The sequence below is a fragment of the Panthera tigris genome, chromosome A1 (genome assembly GCF_018350195.1).
Source record: "Panthera tigris isolate Pti1 chromosome A1, P.tigris_Pti1_mat1.1, whole genome shotgun sequence".
NCBI classification, from domain to species: domain Eukaryota; kingdom Metazoa; phylum Chordata; class Mammalia; order Carnivora; family Felidae; genus Panthera; species Panthera tigris.
Window position 1 is genome coordinate 89,324,265 of NC_056660.1, and position 17,086 is coordinate 89,341,350.

At 49.8% G+C, this 17,086-nt stretch overlaps 1 protein-coding gene across 4 annotated transcripts in view; it reads left to right on the plus strand.

Annotated features, from left to right (window-relative positions):
• Window positions 1-6,347: 6,347 nt before the first annotated feature.
• The window catches only part of FLT4 (fms related receptor tyrosine kinase 4), a 43,741-nt gene continuing 33,002 nt past the window's right edge, over window positions 6,348-17,086 (plus strand). For all 4 annotated transcript variants that reach the window (XM_042981820.1, XM_042981825.1, XM_042981833.1 and 1 more), the window contains exon 1: window positions 6,348-6,450. In XM_042981820.1, coding sequence (XP_042837754.1) covers window positions 6,384-6,450 — 67 coding nt within the window. In that variant the 5' untranslated portion in view covers window positions 6,348-6,383. The remainder of the gene's footprint in view (window positions 6,451-17,086) is intronic.

Sequence of the window (17,086 nt, forward strand, 5' to 3'; positions counted from 1 at the left end):
TGAACCTGGACCACTTTCTTACACCATACACAAAAATAAACTCAAAATGGATGAAAGACCTCAATGTAAGACAGGAAGCCATCAAATCCTCAAGGAGAAAGCAGGCAAAAGCCTCTTTGACCTTGGCCACAGCAACTTCTTAGTCAACACGTCTCTGGAAGCAAGGGAAACAAAAGCAAAAATGAACTACTGGGACCTCATAAAAATAAAATCTTCTGCACAGCGAAAGAAACAATCAGCAAAACTAAAAGGCAACCAACAGAATGGGATAAGATATTTGCAAACGACGTATCAGATAAAGGGTTAGTATCCAAAATCTATAAAGAACTTATCAAACTCAACACCCAAAAAACAAATAATCCAGTGAAGAAATGGGCAAAAGACATGAATAGACACTTCTCCAAGGAAGACATCCAGATGGCCAACCGACACATGAAAAAGTGTTCAACATCACTCATCATCAAGGAAATACAAATCAAAAACCACAATGAGATACCGCCTTACACCTGTCAGAATGGCTAACATTAACAACTCAGCCAACAACAGATATTGGTGAGGATGAGGAAAAAGAGGATCTCTTTTGCATTTTTGGTGGGAATGCAAGCTGGTGCAGCCACTCTGGAAAACAGTATGGAGGTTCCTCAAAAAACTAAAAATAGAACTACCCTACGACCCAGCAATTGCACTACTAGGCATTTATCTATGGGATACAGGTGTGCTGTTTCGAAGGGACACATGCATCCCCATGTTTATAGCAACACTATCAACAATAGCCAAAGTATGGAAAGAGCCCAAATGTCCATTGATGGATGAATGGATAAAGATTGGTATATATATATAATGGAGTATTTCTCAGCAATCAAAAAGAATGAAATCTTGCCATTTGCAACTACGTGGATGGAACTGGAGGGTATTACGCTAAGTGAAATTAGTCAGAGAAAGACAAAAATCATATGACTTCACTCATGAGGACTTTAAGAGACAAAACAGATGAACATAAGGGAAGGGAATCAAAAATAATATAAAAACAGGGAGGGGGACAAAACAGAAGAGACTCATAAATATGGAGAACAAACTGAGGGTTACTGGCGGGGGGAGGGGGGTTGTGGGAGGGGGATGGGCTAAATGGGTAAGGGGCAGTAAGGAATCTACTCCTGAAATCATTGTTGCACTATATGCTAACTAATTTGGATGTAAATTTAAAAAAATAAAAAATAAAACAAGTTAATATATATAAAAAAAAAAGAAATGAAAATACCTAATAGAAGATTAGCAGAAAAAAGAAACCAGGGAACTTGAAAAATCAGTAAAAACCATCAAACTGAAATACACTAGAAAAATAGGCTAAAAGAAAAAAATTTTTAATGGCAAAGGACTTAAATAGACATTCCTCCAAAGAAGATGTACAAATGGCCAATAAAGACATGAAAAGATGCTCAACACCATTAACCAATAGGAAAATACAAATTAAAATCATAATAAGATACCACCTCACAACCATTAGATGGCTACTACTGAAGGAAAAACACAGAAAATCACAAGTGTTGGTGAGAATATGGAGAAATTGGAATCTGTGTGTACTGTTGATAGGAGACTAAAATTATGTAGCTGCTGTAAAACAGTATGGAAGTTCCTTAAAAAATTAAAAATAAAGTTATCATATGAGCCGGTAATTCCCTTAGGTGTATACCCAAAGCAATGTACATATATCAGGGACTCAAAAAGGTATTTTCACACTCATTCATAACAGCATTATTCACAATAGCCAAAAGGTAGAAGCAACCCATGTGTACATCGACAGATGAATGGATAAGCAAAATGTTGTATACACACAATAGAATGATATTCAGCCTTAGGAAGGAATGAAATTCTGACACATGCTACAAACAACATAGATGAACATTGAGAAAATTATGCTGAGTGAAATAAGGACAAATAAGTTACAAAAGGACAAATACTGTATGATTCCAATTATAAGAAGTACCTAGAGTCATCAAATTTATACAGATGGAAAATACATCTGTGATGGTTTCCAGAGGTTGAGGGGAAGATGAGAGGGGAGTTATTGTTTATGGACAATGGGGATGATGGCACAACAATGTGAGTGTTAATGCTGCTGGACTTAAAAATAGTTAAGATAGTAAAGCTTCTATTATGTGCATTTTACCCCAATTTTTTAAAAATAAAAAGGCTAGGGTCGCCTGGGTGGCTCAGTCGGTTGAGCGTCCGACTTCAGCTCAGGTCACAATCTTGCGGTCCGTGAGTTCGAGCCCCACTTCGGGCTCTGGGCTGATGGTTCAGAGCCTGGAGCCTGCTTCCGATTCTGTGTCTCCCTCTCTCTCTGCCCCTCCCCCGTTCATGCTGTGTCTCTCTCTGTCTCAAAAATAAATAAACGTTAAAAAAAAATTTTAAGTAAAAAGGCTAAAAAATAAGTCTTGGAAAACTATGGGACAATATCAAATGATCTGGTATTCTTGTAATTAGAGTCCCAGAAGAAGATAGAAGTAATAAAGACTTTTCAGACCTACAAAACCTGAGAGAATTCATCACTAGCAGACTCACACTGAAAGAAATGTTAAAAAAAAAAAAAAGGTCCTATGGGCAGAAAGAAAATGATACCTAATGTTGACAGATCAGAAATGATAAATATACAACATTTTTTCTTATTATTTAAATGTCTTTGAAAGATAAGTGACTAGACAAAAGGAATGATCAGGTGTTGTGGGGCTTATGATAGGAGCAAGTGAAATGAATGACAACAATTGCATCAAAGCTGAGAGAGGAGAATGGAGGTAAACTATTGCAAAAAAATAGCTGTTACTGTCCAGCAAAGTTGAAGAATATACTCTCTGACCTAGCAGTTTCACTCCTAGCCACATGTTTAGAGAACAGGCACATGTACACCAAAAAACATATACAAGCATGTTCCTAGCAGCAAAAATTGGAAACCGGTAACAATTCAAACTTCCATCAACAATGTGAAGCAGTATATTATCACTTGAAGGTAGACTAATATGAGTTAAAGATATATACCATAAACCCTAACGCAACCTCTAAAGTCAGAAAACAAAGAGTTATGGCTAATAAGCCAACAAGAGAGATAAAATGAAACCATAGAAGTACTCAGTCCAAAAAAGAGAAAGACAAAACAAGAAACAAAAGACAGATGCGATGAATAGGAAACCAAAGCATGATATAAAGGTGGCAAATTTAAACTTGGCCACATCAACAATCACTTTGAATGTAAGAGGACTAACCACCCTGGGGGCACCTGGGTGGCTCAGTTAGTTGAGTCTTTGACTCTTGATTTCGGCTCAGGTCATGATCTCATGGGTTCGTGAGATCGAGCCTCTCATTGGGCTCTGTACTGACAATGCGGAGCCTGCTTGGGATTCTCTCTGTCCGTCTCTTTCTCTCTCTCTCTCTCTCTCTCTCTCTCTCTCTCTCTCAAAATAAATAAATAAACTTAAAAAAATAAATGTGAAAGACAAAACAATTAAAATTTTTAAATGATAGGGGAACCTGGGTGGCTAAGTTGGTTAAGCATCAGATGTTGGCTCAGGTCATGATCTCGAGGTTCATGAGTTCGAGCCCCACATATGGCTCTGTGCTGACAGCTCAGAGCCTGGAGCCTGCTTCGGATTCTGTGTCTCCCTCTCTCTCTGCCCCTCCCCCACTCATGCTCTGTCTCTCTCTCTCTCCCTCTCTCTCTCTCTCTCTGCCCCTCCCCCGATGGCATTCTGTCTCTCTCTCTTTCTGCCTCTCTCTCTCTCTCTCTCAAAAATAAACATTAAAAATTTTTTTTCAATTTTTTAAAAAAATTTGTAAATGATAAAAAAATAGTAAATATCTTCATGCAAGAAAGAGATTTCTTTAAAAGGATACAAATAGCACAACCATAAGGAAAATAAGGGTTCTGCATTAAATTTAAATTTAAGATCCTTTGTCTCACATCCTTCCCACTCTCCCCCCAAAAAAGACACCATTAAGAGGGTGAAAAGATACTGAATGGGAGAGAGGATTCCAGCAGCACATTGTGGCCAAGTGTATTTTCCAAAGATGGCTCAACAGTATCTCCCTTCCCACATGCTCTTCGTCAGTGTGACCTTGCCTCTCCCTATCTAAAAGCTGGATAGTATGTCTCCCCAGGAGGCTGTAACTACCACTTTGAGACCATGTAGCTTCCAGCTGGTTCTCTTGGGGTACTTATCTGGGGAAGCCAGCTCTACTATTCTGAGGTCGCCATGCTGGAATGGCCATGGATGCTGGTTGACAGCCCCAGGTGAGTTCCCAGGCAACAACCAGCATCACCTGCCAACTGTCCAACCCAATCAAGCCTTTGGATAGCTTTTAGCAATTTCATGAGAGACCCCAGGTAAGAATTACCCAGCCAACTCCTCAAATTTCTGCCTTTCAAAAGCCTGAGCAAAATAAAATGGTTGCTGTTTTATATCACTACACTTTGGAGTAATCTGTTGCACAGCAATAATATCCAAAACTGGCAAAGGGCTCATATCCAGAATATATAAAGAACTTCTACAAATCAGTAAGAAAAAGACAACAGACAGTGGTAAAGAGCAAACAACTTAAAATTTAAATGGTCAATTATAAAAATGTGTTCAGCTTCAACAGTAATAAGGGGAAAGCTAATGAAAACCATAATGAGATTGCCCCTATAAGCCAACCAGAATGGCTAAATTTAAGAAATCAAAACTGACAATACTGTGCCAGTGAAGATACAGAGTACAGGGAACTAATTACACTGCTGTGGAGTGCAAAATAGTACAAATAACAACAACAACAACAACAACAAAAATAGCTGTTACTGTCCAGCAAAGTTGAAGATACACACTCTCTAACCTAGCAGTTTCACTCCTAGCCACATGCTTAGAGAACAGCGCACATGTACACCAAGAAACATACACAAGTATGTTCCTAGCAGCAAAAGTTGGGAACTGGTAACAACTCAAACTCAACTCAATAGTAAAGGGACAGATTAATTGTGGTTATCACACAGCTATGAAAATGAGTGATGATGTATCATCATCGTGATACATGTATCACACAAAAGATGCTGAACAAAAGAATATATGGGATGAATCAATTTAAATAAAGTTTTAAAACAGCCAAAACATTTTTTTGGGTAATAACAAGATAAACAGAAGCAGGGAAATGATAAGGCCAGGACTGGTGGGTCATGGAGGATGGATGGGAGGGATTTGTGATGGGAAAGGGTGGGGACTTCTGGAATGCTCCTGCCATTCTATATGCTCTGATCCGGGTGGTGTAGGCATATTTTAAATTAACACTTATAATACACTGATATATACTTTTTATGTGTGCTATATCTTACAACAAGTTTTTATTTTCAAACTAAAAATATTGTAATAAAATCAATATATAGTTGAGGAAAAGTCTAACTTCATTTATTTGGTGGCGGGGTTCCTCCAACATAATTTTTTAAATCATCTGAATTATCACACATTTCTAACATTTAATTCTTACTCTCAGCTGAGAGTTGGTTATGGTTGTTATCAACAATCTGGTCTTGGTTTTTGGCCAGGATGAATGGACTTTTGCGTGGGGGCGGGGGGACTGAAGTGTGAATAAAAGCGGGGGAGGGAGGCTGCGATAGTCATCATCATGGGATTTATTTTTAAATAGGAAAATTCTAGAGACAGAACTGAAAAGAGAAAGGAAGTCTGTGAGAGGGTTGCCAAGTCAGAGAGTAAAGCGTCACCTGATACAAGGACTTATGAATGAGCTCAGAGTAAAACTATTTGGGGAAGATCTAAAGAGGAGGCGGTGCCTGCAGGGTGGAGGTTTGTTAACACTGGATGTCTCGCCCAAGGGTACAGCCTCCAGCCACACAAAGCTTACCGAATGTTCTCGAAGATTTGACATACTGTATTCATTGCTTTTTATTTTTATTACTTTAAACACTGAATTTACTGATTAAAGGAAATTACAGAAAAATTTTACACCCCGTTACATTTTGTCTAACCTTGACCGCTGGGGGGTTCATTCCCTTTTCAGCGCGCAGTGAAGGACTGGTGCATTACTTGCATTCTCTGTCCGCCCGCAGGGGTCCCGCGGGGCTGTAGGGCGGCCACGGACTCCGAAGGAGGACACTAACCAGCCTCCAAGCCGCTGAGCAACACGGGTACCTCGGATCTAGCGGGCAAGCTCCACCCGGCCAGGGGGCGGGACTGATAGGTGCGAGGGGCGGTCCGACGGGCCTGGCCCCACCCCCTGGGGTGTCCGCCGGGACCCCGCCCCGCCCGCGGCCTGGCCCCAGCCCCGCCCGCGCTCTGGCCGCGCGCTCACACACCGAGCCCGAAGCGGCGGCCGCGCAGGTCGGACCCGCGCCGCAGCGGCCGGAGATGCAGCGGGAAGCCGCGCTGTGCCTGCGCCTGTGGCTCTGCCTCGGACTGCTCGACGGCGAGCGCGGTGAGCCCGCCGCCCGCGCGAGTGCGCGGCTGGCCGCGAGGGGGGATACTTCCCCGGGGCGACGAGGGATGGGGTGGGGGGGCACTGGACCCCCGGGAGCCTGGGGCAGCAGGGGAGACGGGGCTGGGAGCCCGGGGATACGGACGCCGATGGAGCACGGCAGTTAGGGCCTGGGCCCTCCGGGATCAGGAAAGGGCGGGCGGAGACCAGCCGGGTCAGGGACCGGGCACCGTCTGCACCACAGCGGAGGGACTGTGCTCGGGGTCCTCGACCACCTTCCACTGTCTGTGGCTCAGCTCCCTTGGAGCCTGGCCCCATCGCACGGCATTCTCAGATAGGATCCTTCGCTTGCTTACTAGCTCCCCGGCGGAGTCCCGGCGCTGCACGGCTCTGCCCTCAGACCCTCGCGCAACGGGGACAGTATCCCGGTGACCGAGGCGGCAATCCCCGCGGGGCCGCAGACCTGGGTGCGCACTTCCCGACTCCTCCTAGCTGCACTCGAGGTCGGTCCCCCAGAGGGCGCTCCGGGCAGGTGTCCACCTTCCCCAGGCCAGAGATTGCCGGGACAGCGGTTCGGGGACCGCCAGAGACAGAAGCCGTCAGGCGGATTGGGCGCAGGTGCACGTGGGAACTTGAGGGGAGTCTTGAGTTGGCAATTCAGGAGAGATCAGCGTGGCAAGAGGCAGGATTCCAGCGCTCCCTGTATTTAATGGGTCAGGAGCCTTGAAGGCCAAATTCAAGAGCCTGGACTATATATAAGGCAGCAGCAGCCACGGAAGGATCTTAAGCGCAAGACAGACAGGGTCCGGTCTGTGAAAGGAATATAACCAGAAGTTGCCCCTGTGGGGTTGGAGAAAAGGGAGTGTGGAAGATGAGGGAGGGAACAGAGGGGTATGTTTGAATCGAGATGTCAGGGATAACCCCTCAGTGGTTTGGTGATGATGTGCTAGAAGTCCATGCATGATCTGGTGACCCAGGGAATCAGAGGGTGGAAGGAGGGTCATGGGTCCCCAGTGGTTGGGAGCAAAGTGCTGGAACGGCTGGAGAAGGGGGTGGGGGGCTTACTATTTTTGAACACTGCCCATATTGAGTACTGGCTTTACATGTTTTAACTGTTTTAACTCACAAGGAAGTGTTAGACCCATTTTATAGATGGGGGGCACAGAATAAAGACATATGTAACTTCTTCAAGGTTCTCAGAGGTCAGCAGTAAGGGAAATGGTCAACCCAGATCTATAGGATAACAAAGCCCTCTTCTCTATGCCTTGGCAAGGTGAAGGGCAGAGGACAGGGGAGATGAAGTAGGTGTGGATGAATCTAGAGGCAGGTTGGAGGAGGACATCTGAGTTGGGGCAGGTCAGAGAAGAGGGGCTGTCCTTTAGTCCTTCCTTGCTCTCCTGCATCCAGCTGAGGTCAGGCTCCCACAGATATTTGGTGAGCTTGTTGAGTGACTGAATGAACATGGAGAGAAGTGAAGGTGGTCAGGCTGATAATGGGAGACCCCACCTTGAGGAGATACCCAGCAGGCAGTTGCATGTAGTGTATGAGGCTCAAGAGAGAGGCTGGGCTGGGGAGCTGGAGTGGGAGCAGAGCAAAGGTTCGAGGACGGGATTCCCCCACCCCAGGGAGGAAGCTAGAACAGGAAAAGGCTTCCCGGGAGACAGGGAACATACCACAAGGTGTAAGAACTGGGAGAGCCTGCTGTAGGGTACCCAGGGGGTGGAAGAGTGAAGACAGATGAGGCCAGTCCTACAGGGAGTGCGGGTGGCTCTTACCAAAGTCAGGCAGTGAAGAGGAGAGAGGATGTTAGCTGAAGGGGTCCGTGGAGCAAGAGAGCCCAGGCTGGATCAGTGCATGGCTGGTAGGAAATGAGCCCTGCATTTGCCCTGAGGAGCTCCCAGCCTGGTAGGTGATGCTGGAGCAGACGCATAAACACTTAAATGTAACCAAGTGTCAGGGCACCCAGGGTGGGTGGCCAAGTACTGGTAGGTGAGAATCTTGGGAACCCTGAAGCTGACCCCTCAAAGGTGTGCAGTTAGTCCTAGAACCAGATTTTTGTCCCAGCTCTGCCCCTAAATTCCTGGCTTTGTGGCCTGGGACTCTATCTTCCTCTCCCTGCACCTCAGTTTCCCCATGCATAGCAGTGCAGTGGGCAAGCACTTGAGGGCTGTGCTTGGGCCCAACTTTATGGCTTGGGGTCCCAGTCCAGTTCCAAAAAGCTTTGCCTTGGCAGTGTCCCTGTGGAGAGGGCAAGTGGCAGAAGATGGGCCCAAGAGGGAGGAGAGTCCCTCTAGAGAAAGGCTGTTTGTGCCATTGGACAGTAGGAAATCAGCTCAGGGACAGGTAGGGGAAGCAAGTGACTGCTCAGGACTGCCTTGGCCTAAGGACAGTGGCCCCTGCCAGCCAATCAGCTCTCTGCTGTCCCTGTTACTCAGCCCTGAGCCAGACCCAAGTCTGGACAAAGGTGTGGGGGTGGGATGGGGGATGCAAGTCAGCGCAGGCAGGATGTGGGGGCTGGGCCACCTTACTCAGTCCTGTGGACCACTGGCCCCGGCTCAGTCACTGTGGCTGAAAGGCTCTCTTCCTTCACAAAGCACAGTGCCCACACTACCAGGCACCGCACTGAGAATGAGGCATAACAAGAGGATGATCTGGCCAGCTCCCCACCCTGCCCCAGGCAGTGGGACCCTGATCCAGGGAAGGAGACTGCAGTTCTGTGCACGTCGCAAGCTAGGGTGCCTGCTCAGGGTAGCTCAGGGAGGATTTGGACCAGCCCCATCCTGCAGGGGTTTCCTGAGTGCCAGACTGGCAGGGACACAGGCGTGGTATCTGTATCATAGGGATGCAGGTGCTCAGTGACCCCCATGAGGTCCAGCTGGGAGCTGTGGGCTGCTCAGGAAGGTGGCATCATTTCCAGCTCAGGGCTTCTTGAAAGGGTCTGCAGACTCCAGGGAAGGGAATTCCAAGTAGGGCAAAGAACCCCTGAAAGGTTCAGAGGCAGGAAAGTGCAGATGGCCTATGGGGACTCAGGGGTAGTCAGATGACACTAGTCTTGGGTGGGGTGGGGGAGGTGAGGCTGTTGGAGGTGGCAGGAGCCAGCAGCACACCTGGAAAGGGGACGTTCTGGACAGAGAGCCACCTAGTCAGGTTCCCTGAAAGCATTGCCAGAGGGGCAAAACAAGATGGGAGCCCATGGCAAGGACAATACACCAGAGGAGGAGACAGCAGGAGATGGTGGGGTGAGAGGGATGTATGCTAGTCTTTGGCTTAAGCCACAGAGTGGGTCGTGAAGACTGTTGACCAGATGGGAGGAGGGGTGCATGTAGGGAAAGAGGAAGTGCTGCCCTGGGAGGCAGGTCCTCCAGGTGGAGGTGCCCAGCAGGACTTCCTGGGAGACCCCAGTTGATGCAACCGGGCCAGATAAGGAAGGAGGAAATTTGGGAGTGCTTGAGTGTAAAAGGGCAGAGAGGAGTCAGGGAACCCAGGGAAATTAAGTGGGAAGTTCTTCTCTGCATCTAGCTTATACTCCTACTGCTGTCATTTGGGTGTTTTCCTCCATATGGCAGATTTCAACCCCCCTAGGGCCTGGCGTGGCCCCCATGGCTCTCTGAGATGCCTCTCAGAGAGGGAGGTGGGCAGAGGGAGGGGTCCGGAGAGTCCCTCACACTCCCTGCACTGACTTCAGAGCCAGAGGCAGCCGACGTGTCCAGCTGGAGCCAGGGATTCCTGAGTTTCGATCCTTTTCAGACACTGGCTTCCTCTGGGATCTCAGTTTTCCGGTCACGCCAAAGGGAGAAGTCTGGGAGCAGGAAGGTGCGGGCATTCAGTGCTGGCAGGGGCTGGGCCTGGGTGGGGCAGCAGCAGGCACGCCCCGGCCAGGACCCGAGCCTCAGGCCACCTCCACCCTCCCACCAGGCCAGGCCAGGGTGGGGGTGGCTCCACGAGCAGGCGCAGGTCTGGGTGGCGAGTGGGGGAGCCCCGCCACGTGTCCAGCGAGGTCAGCAGGGGTTCATGGGAAAGGACTTGTCGGCCACAGGAGAGGACATCCTGCCTGCATTTCCCTCTTCCTGTGGCAGGAGCCCACGGCCCCGATTTAGAAGTGCTGGGGGGCCACCTCTGAGCCAGCTGGGCTGTCCGATAACACCGCCCGTCCTGCCGCCAGGGAGCAGAGCCCTGACCCCAGGCAGGCCAGGCAACTGCCTGGCACAGCTGCCCTGCACCAGGAGCCCAACATCTGCCAGCGTGCCCCTCCCCCCCCCCCATATCACCCTCAGGGGGACTCAGGCAGCCCACCCTCCCTGAAATCACCTCCATGCTGCCCCCGTGGGACCTCTAGAAAACAGATCTGATCTGACCTTTCAGTGGCACTGCCAATGATAAGCACCAAGTTCTTGACCCTTCCCACTGGGGTCCCAAGGGCATCCCTAACCCTATGTCTGCCTAGCCCACACCCACAACACACCCCAGCTCTCAGCACATGACCTTTCTCCTACTCTAGATACACCTTGTCTTTCACCCAGCCTTTGGGAGATTGCCAGGAGCTCTAGGCTGGTGGAGGGAGGATGGTGTTGTTCCAAGTGGGTGGGTGGGAGGGGGCTTCATTCCCACTCGCTGTGTGCCTCAGAGGCACAAATGCATGCTTTCAGGCAGTTCCAGGGGGAGCTCTTATCGTCACCCAACCTAAAGCCCCATTCTCAAAGCCACCCTAAATTCTACCAAATGGAGATTCCTCAGTATTAAGCAGCACACAGGCACGCACACACACACATGCACATTTGGAGTGTCCAGCAGCGGGGCCTCACCTCAGTATAAAATGGTAAATCAAATTGCTTTACCCTAGGGTGTGTGAAAGTTTTAGCTTTGTGTCATAGGCTTATTGTGCCCATTTTGGAGATGAGGAAATTAAGGCCAGAGGGGTGAAATGGCTCACAAGTTGCTAGAGTGTTAAGTGCTAGAGTATCTGGTCTCAGATGGCATAGGGCCAAGGGGTTAGAAGGGGCAGGTGGCTGTCCACGTTCCCCAAGGAAGGATCTAGAGGGGGGACCATGGGGGAAACTAAATTTCTGACCACCTCTGGACATTTTTACCTTGATTGTCCCAGAGACCTTTCAAAAGCCACATGCCCCACAGACACGTTGCCTTTCTCCCAAGTCTGCCCCTGGCCAACATGCCTACCTCAATGCAGGACATCTCCATGTCCATCCCTCACCTCCACAGCTGCCCACACACTGTGTGCTGCCCCTTTGCCCCCTAGATCCTTGGGGGAGTGGGCAGCAATCCCAGGCCAAGTCTCATACTGGGGATGCCACCATTAAAGGCGAGCATTAGCTCCCTCATCCTTGCACAAAGCAACTGTCAAATGTAATGAGCTGACCACTGCATGGAGCTGCAGAAACATGCAATGGGGTCCCCGGTGAGGGGGGAGGGGCCTCAGCATGTACCTCTAGGGAGTGGGCACTAGATAAGGCCATGCAAAGAGCTCAGCTTCTGCTGCCAAGCAGCAGAATGGTTTTAGGCAGGAAAGCAACTTGTGTTCTAGAAAAATAATCTAACCACTGGGTAAGATCTGGACCAGTGGGAAGACACTGGTGTGGTGGGCCACACCAGACAGTAGAGGACTGGAGGGCTAGACAGCAGGGGACTGGAGGAGGGCAGACCTAAGATGTGGCTATCCGAGCAGAAGGCATCCACTGCTAGATGTCTGCGTGCTGGAAGTGCAAAGCCCTCTGCCAGGGGGGCAGGGAGAGAAGAGGGACAGGCCAAGAGCTCCCAGCCACCCTGCCTTTGGTGCTGCCTCTGAGAATGGACAGACTTTATGACTAATGGGCTGTGGGGGGTGGGCAGAGTCAGGAATGCCTGACAGGTGACCGTCCCTAGGATGGCAAACCTAGTGGAAGGGAGAGCAATGCTTCTGGGCTGAAGGAAGGAAGATGGTCAGATCAGCTGAAGGCCTTTACATTTCATAAACTGCAGAAATGCAAATAATGCGATCCTGTATAGAGTAAGTGGTAACTTCCCATAATCCTGTCCCCCAGAGATCATCTCTGAGCAACAAGTTAACTTCTGTGCCTTAGTTTTCTCACCCGCGAAATGCCAAGAATAGTACCCACCTCAGTGGGGCGTTAGAGGGGTGTGGTGTGCATAGGCCTGGGCAGGCACACAGAAAAGTGTTAAATCCATGTTTGCTACATTATCCTAAATAGTATGTATGGGGTAAGCAGAATTTGGGGATCAAAGCATGTGAATATTCTTTTATTACGATGAGTGCTTGTGTGCCCACATCCTTGCCAACACTGGGAATTCTCTATCCTTTAGACACTTGCTCATCCACAGCTGTGTGCCCTGTGGCTCCAGCTATCCTGCCCAGTGGTGAGTGTGGTTTGGTAGGAGGGCTGGGGGTGCCCTGCCAGAGACATCTTGGAAGCAAGCCCCACCCCCAACCAGGGCTGGAGCTCAAGAGAGCTGCCAGGGAGAGTGGGGGAGCTCAAAGGTGGGCTCAGAGCCCTGCCATCACCAGAAGGCATCACCCCAGGGAGCAAGGCCAAAAGTCTGAGGCTGACCTGTGACCTGGGACCCTTTTCTGTGGCCTCATTGACCCACATCAGTTCTGTCTCTGTGACAATCCAAGGTCAGCCATACTCTGGTCTTGCACTTCCCTCTGCCATGTGTGTTCTCCTGGAAGAAACTCCTACTCAGTCTACAAAGCCCATTTCAGCTCACCCCCTCCTGCCAGCATGGCTTTCTCTGACACCCCCCACCACCACCACAACTGTGACATACAAAGCACTCAGCAGACAGTGACAGCCAAGGGCTCAGTGTGCATGAGCCAGCAACAGTTTGTTCTTGCTATGATTCTTATGTGGTATTGTTATTTGTGGTTCCCTGTAATCCTGGGAACAATTCTCATTTCTCAAGTAGGAAAACTGGGGCTTGGAAAGAGCAAGGAACTTACCCAAGGCCATACAGCCAGAGAGTGGCATTGTGGAGCACACAGCCAGGCTCAAGGGGCTCCAAGCACGTTCTGGGAACTGCCCCTCTCATCCCAGCCATCTCAGCCCTGTATGGTCAGGGAACTGTGGCCTCTTGACCCTACCCTTGACCTCTGGAGGCACAGAGGTTACTGGCCAGGTGTGGGGGGACTCTAGGACTGAACACCCCTGTGCCTTCTGGCCAAGAGTGAAAGAGAGAGACCTGGAGCAGGTCTCCCCAGATCTACTCAGCTCTAGGACAGATGCATAGAGACCCCAAACCCAGCCTCAACTGGCCAGCTGTCTCCCATGTTTCTCCCTCAGCTTGCCTCCAGTTTGCAGCCATAGCTGCCTCTGTCCTTCTGGACACAGCTGCTAAGGAATGTGTGGATCAGACTGGCATTATTGCCATATAATCTCCATCACCCACAGGGTGACCATGACAGTGTCTGCAGGAAGAAATTATCAAATGCAATAACCACTACCACTATATTCTGGCAGTGTGTGGGGGCACCCCTGAGCTCACAGACAATCCTGACATCATCCCCAGGTTGGCCATACTGGACTTGAGGACAGAGCCATGACCCCCAGGAGCTGCCTGATGATACAAATCCTCCCCATGTAGAGCATCAGGGCCAGGGTAAGGACAATGTGCTCAGCCTAGTGTCTTGGAGCAGGAGCAGTGATTCTCTAGCCACAGAGAGCAGGGAAGGACAAAGTGTACAACCTGAAGCAAGCAGGGAGGTGGGCAAGGACCTAGTAGATGCTGGCTGTGGCAGGAGCATTGGGAGGTGAAGCCAGCCAGGAGGGCAGGGCCTGTTAGGATGGGCATCACCCTGGAGGCCAGGCCAAGGGCATGCACAGCTCCAGAGGGCCTTGAGGGTCCAGTGCAGGTTTCCTCAGGTCACGACACCCCTCTGGGCTGAGGGACAGATTGGAGGCCAAAAAGGAGGCTGCTGGGGAGCAGGGAGGAGGAGAGGCCAGCACTCAGGTTAGTGGTGGGAGAGAAGGGGACCGAGAGATGTGAGGGCTAGGACTGGGCAGGGATGGGCCTGGACTTTTCCAGACCTGGGCTCCTGCACAGCTGTTAGCCTGCTGCTGCTATGGGGCTGGGAGACTCAGTTTCCTCATTGCCGACTAGATTCATGATTCTTCCCTTCCTCCCAGGCTGTGTGAGGATCAAATGAGACAGTGACTACAAGGTCATGGCCAGTGCCTAATGCACAGAATTTCCCACACCCCCGCCCCCTGCGACTCACCCCTCACCCAGGATCCCAGTGTGCTGCTCCCACAGCCGGCTGCCTGTGGCTGACTCCAGGGTCCCCACTGTCCAAGGCTGCTGACAGCACACAGAAGAGGAGGTGTGCACTCTGGCCTCCCTGACCTCGGCCCAGCGCCTGCCCTGACTGCTCTGTTGCAAGCTGGGGGGCCAGGGACGCCAGCCAGGGGAAGGAAGAAGCCAGTTCCTGGGCCAGGAACAGGAAGGCAGGGGGAGTGCAGCAGAGGCCAGGATGACAGCGCTTCCTGCTGCGGGAAGGGAAGGACAGTGGGGACAGACAACAACCAGGCAGGAAGGATGCATCTTCTTTGGGGTTGCAGGTGGGGGTTGGGCAGCATGGAGCCTCTGGACAAGGCAGTCATTGGACCAAATCTGCCTTAGCTACTGAGCATTCTGGGGTACACATGGTCACCAGGGAGCTTGGTCTTTAAAATTGGAAACATTTTCCAGAGGAATGACAGGGTCTGACATAGTTCCAACCTAAAGGAAAACCTGAGGTTTGTTTAGCCAGCCAGTCAGCCATCCACCTATCCTTCTATCCACCCATCCATCCATGCAACCACCCATCCTTGCTTCCTTCCTTCCATCCATCCATCCATTCATCCATCCTTGCTTCCTTCCATCCATCCACCCATTCTTTCATCTACCCATCCTTCTATCCATCTGTCCATCTATCCTTCTATTTATCCATCCCTCCTTCCACCCTTTCATCCATCACCCATCACCCATCCATCCATCCATCCACCCATCCTTCCATATATCCATCCTTCTATCCACTATCTGTCCATTTATCTTCCTAACTAGCCATCCTCCCTTCCATCCTTTCATCCATCTTTCCATCCACCCATCCTTCCATTCATCGACCCTTCCATCCATCCATCCATCCATCCATCCATCCATCCATCTGTCCGTCCTTCTATCCATTTGTCTGTACATCTGTCCTTCCACATAGCCATACTTCCTTTCATCCATCCATTTACCCATCCTTCTTTCCATCTATTTGTACTTCTATTTATCCATCCATCCTTCTATTCATCTGTCTGTCCATCTGACAGTCCAGCTAGCCATCTTTTCTTTCATTCATCCATCCACCCATATTTCCATCCATTCACTCATTCATCCATCAGTCTATCTGGTCATCCATTTATTCATTCAACAAGTATTTATGGAATCTTGATTCTGTGCCAGATGCTGTGCTAGACATGGGGTGGGGTAGAAAAGGAAACTGTCCTGGTTCTTACCCCATTGAAATTTACTGTCTAGTAGAGGAAATGGAAAAATGTAACTTAAACAAATAAGTAAATAAGATAATTACAAGTTGTGACAAGAAGGATTAAGGAAGCAACCAGAAAGTTAAGATGAATATTAAAGGGGGATTTAGGTTTTAGAAGGGGTTAGAAGGTCATGGCTAAGCTAAGGCTTTAAGGTGAGAAGAAGCCAGCCTGTGCAGGGCATGTGAGAGGATGCAAATCAGGAGGAGTGTGTTCAAAGCCCCGGGACAGGAAGGAGCATGCACATTATGGAAGAGCCTGAAGGGCATGATGGCTGGAGAACACGAACACAAGGTGAGGGTGGCCCAAGAGGGAATGGAAAGGGATCAGGGGTCTAGCCATGGAGTTTGGATTTTCCTGAAAATGCAGGGGAAATCACTGAAGGGATTTAACCATGAGCATGATATGGCCCCTTTCTCTTCCCTATGTATCACTTACAACTATGTGGGGGACTGAAGGAGGGCAAGAATAGGCCCAGAAGCCCACTTTCGGGGAAAGTGCAGTTGGGCAGGCCCCAATGAGACAGCAGGGGCTGGCTCTGAGATGCTTTGGTGGTCGGTGATTGGCCAGGGTGAGGAGAAGCGTGTCCACAGCTGCTCCCGTATGGAGAGGTGGGAACTATCAAGGAGAAACCTTGGGCAGAGGTGAAGAGGGTGTGAGTCTGGAGTTCAGTATCAGAAATGTCGGACTTGGGGTGTCTGTAAGGTGGCTAAGTGCAGCAGCAGCTGGATACATCAGGCTGGAGTTGAGAGAAGGACAGGAGGTAGAGACTCTGGAAGTATCCAGACACTTAGGGAAGAGACCTACAGAGAAGAGAGTGAGAGGGAGTACATGTGGTGCTGGGCAGAGGGGAAGGAGGAAGATAAGAGTACAGTGAGCTCACAGCAGGTGGCAGAAGAGGAAGCAGCCTTGCTCTCTGCCTGGAGCACCCACTGGTCCTATAACATGGAGGTCATGGGATGCCTTGACCAATGGCTCCCTGAAGCAGGGGGTTGGAGGAGAAGGAGATCTGCACCCCACAGGAAGGATGGATGAACTTGAGAGGAGAAGGCAGCAAGCAGAGCTTTTGCGGTGAAGGGGAATAGGAAAGGGGAAAGGGGACAGGCACAGGAAGCGAA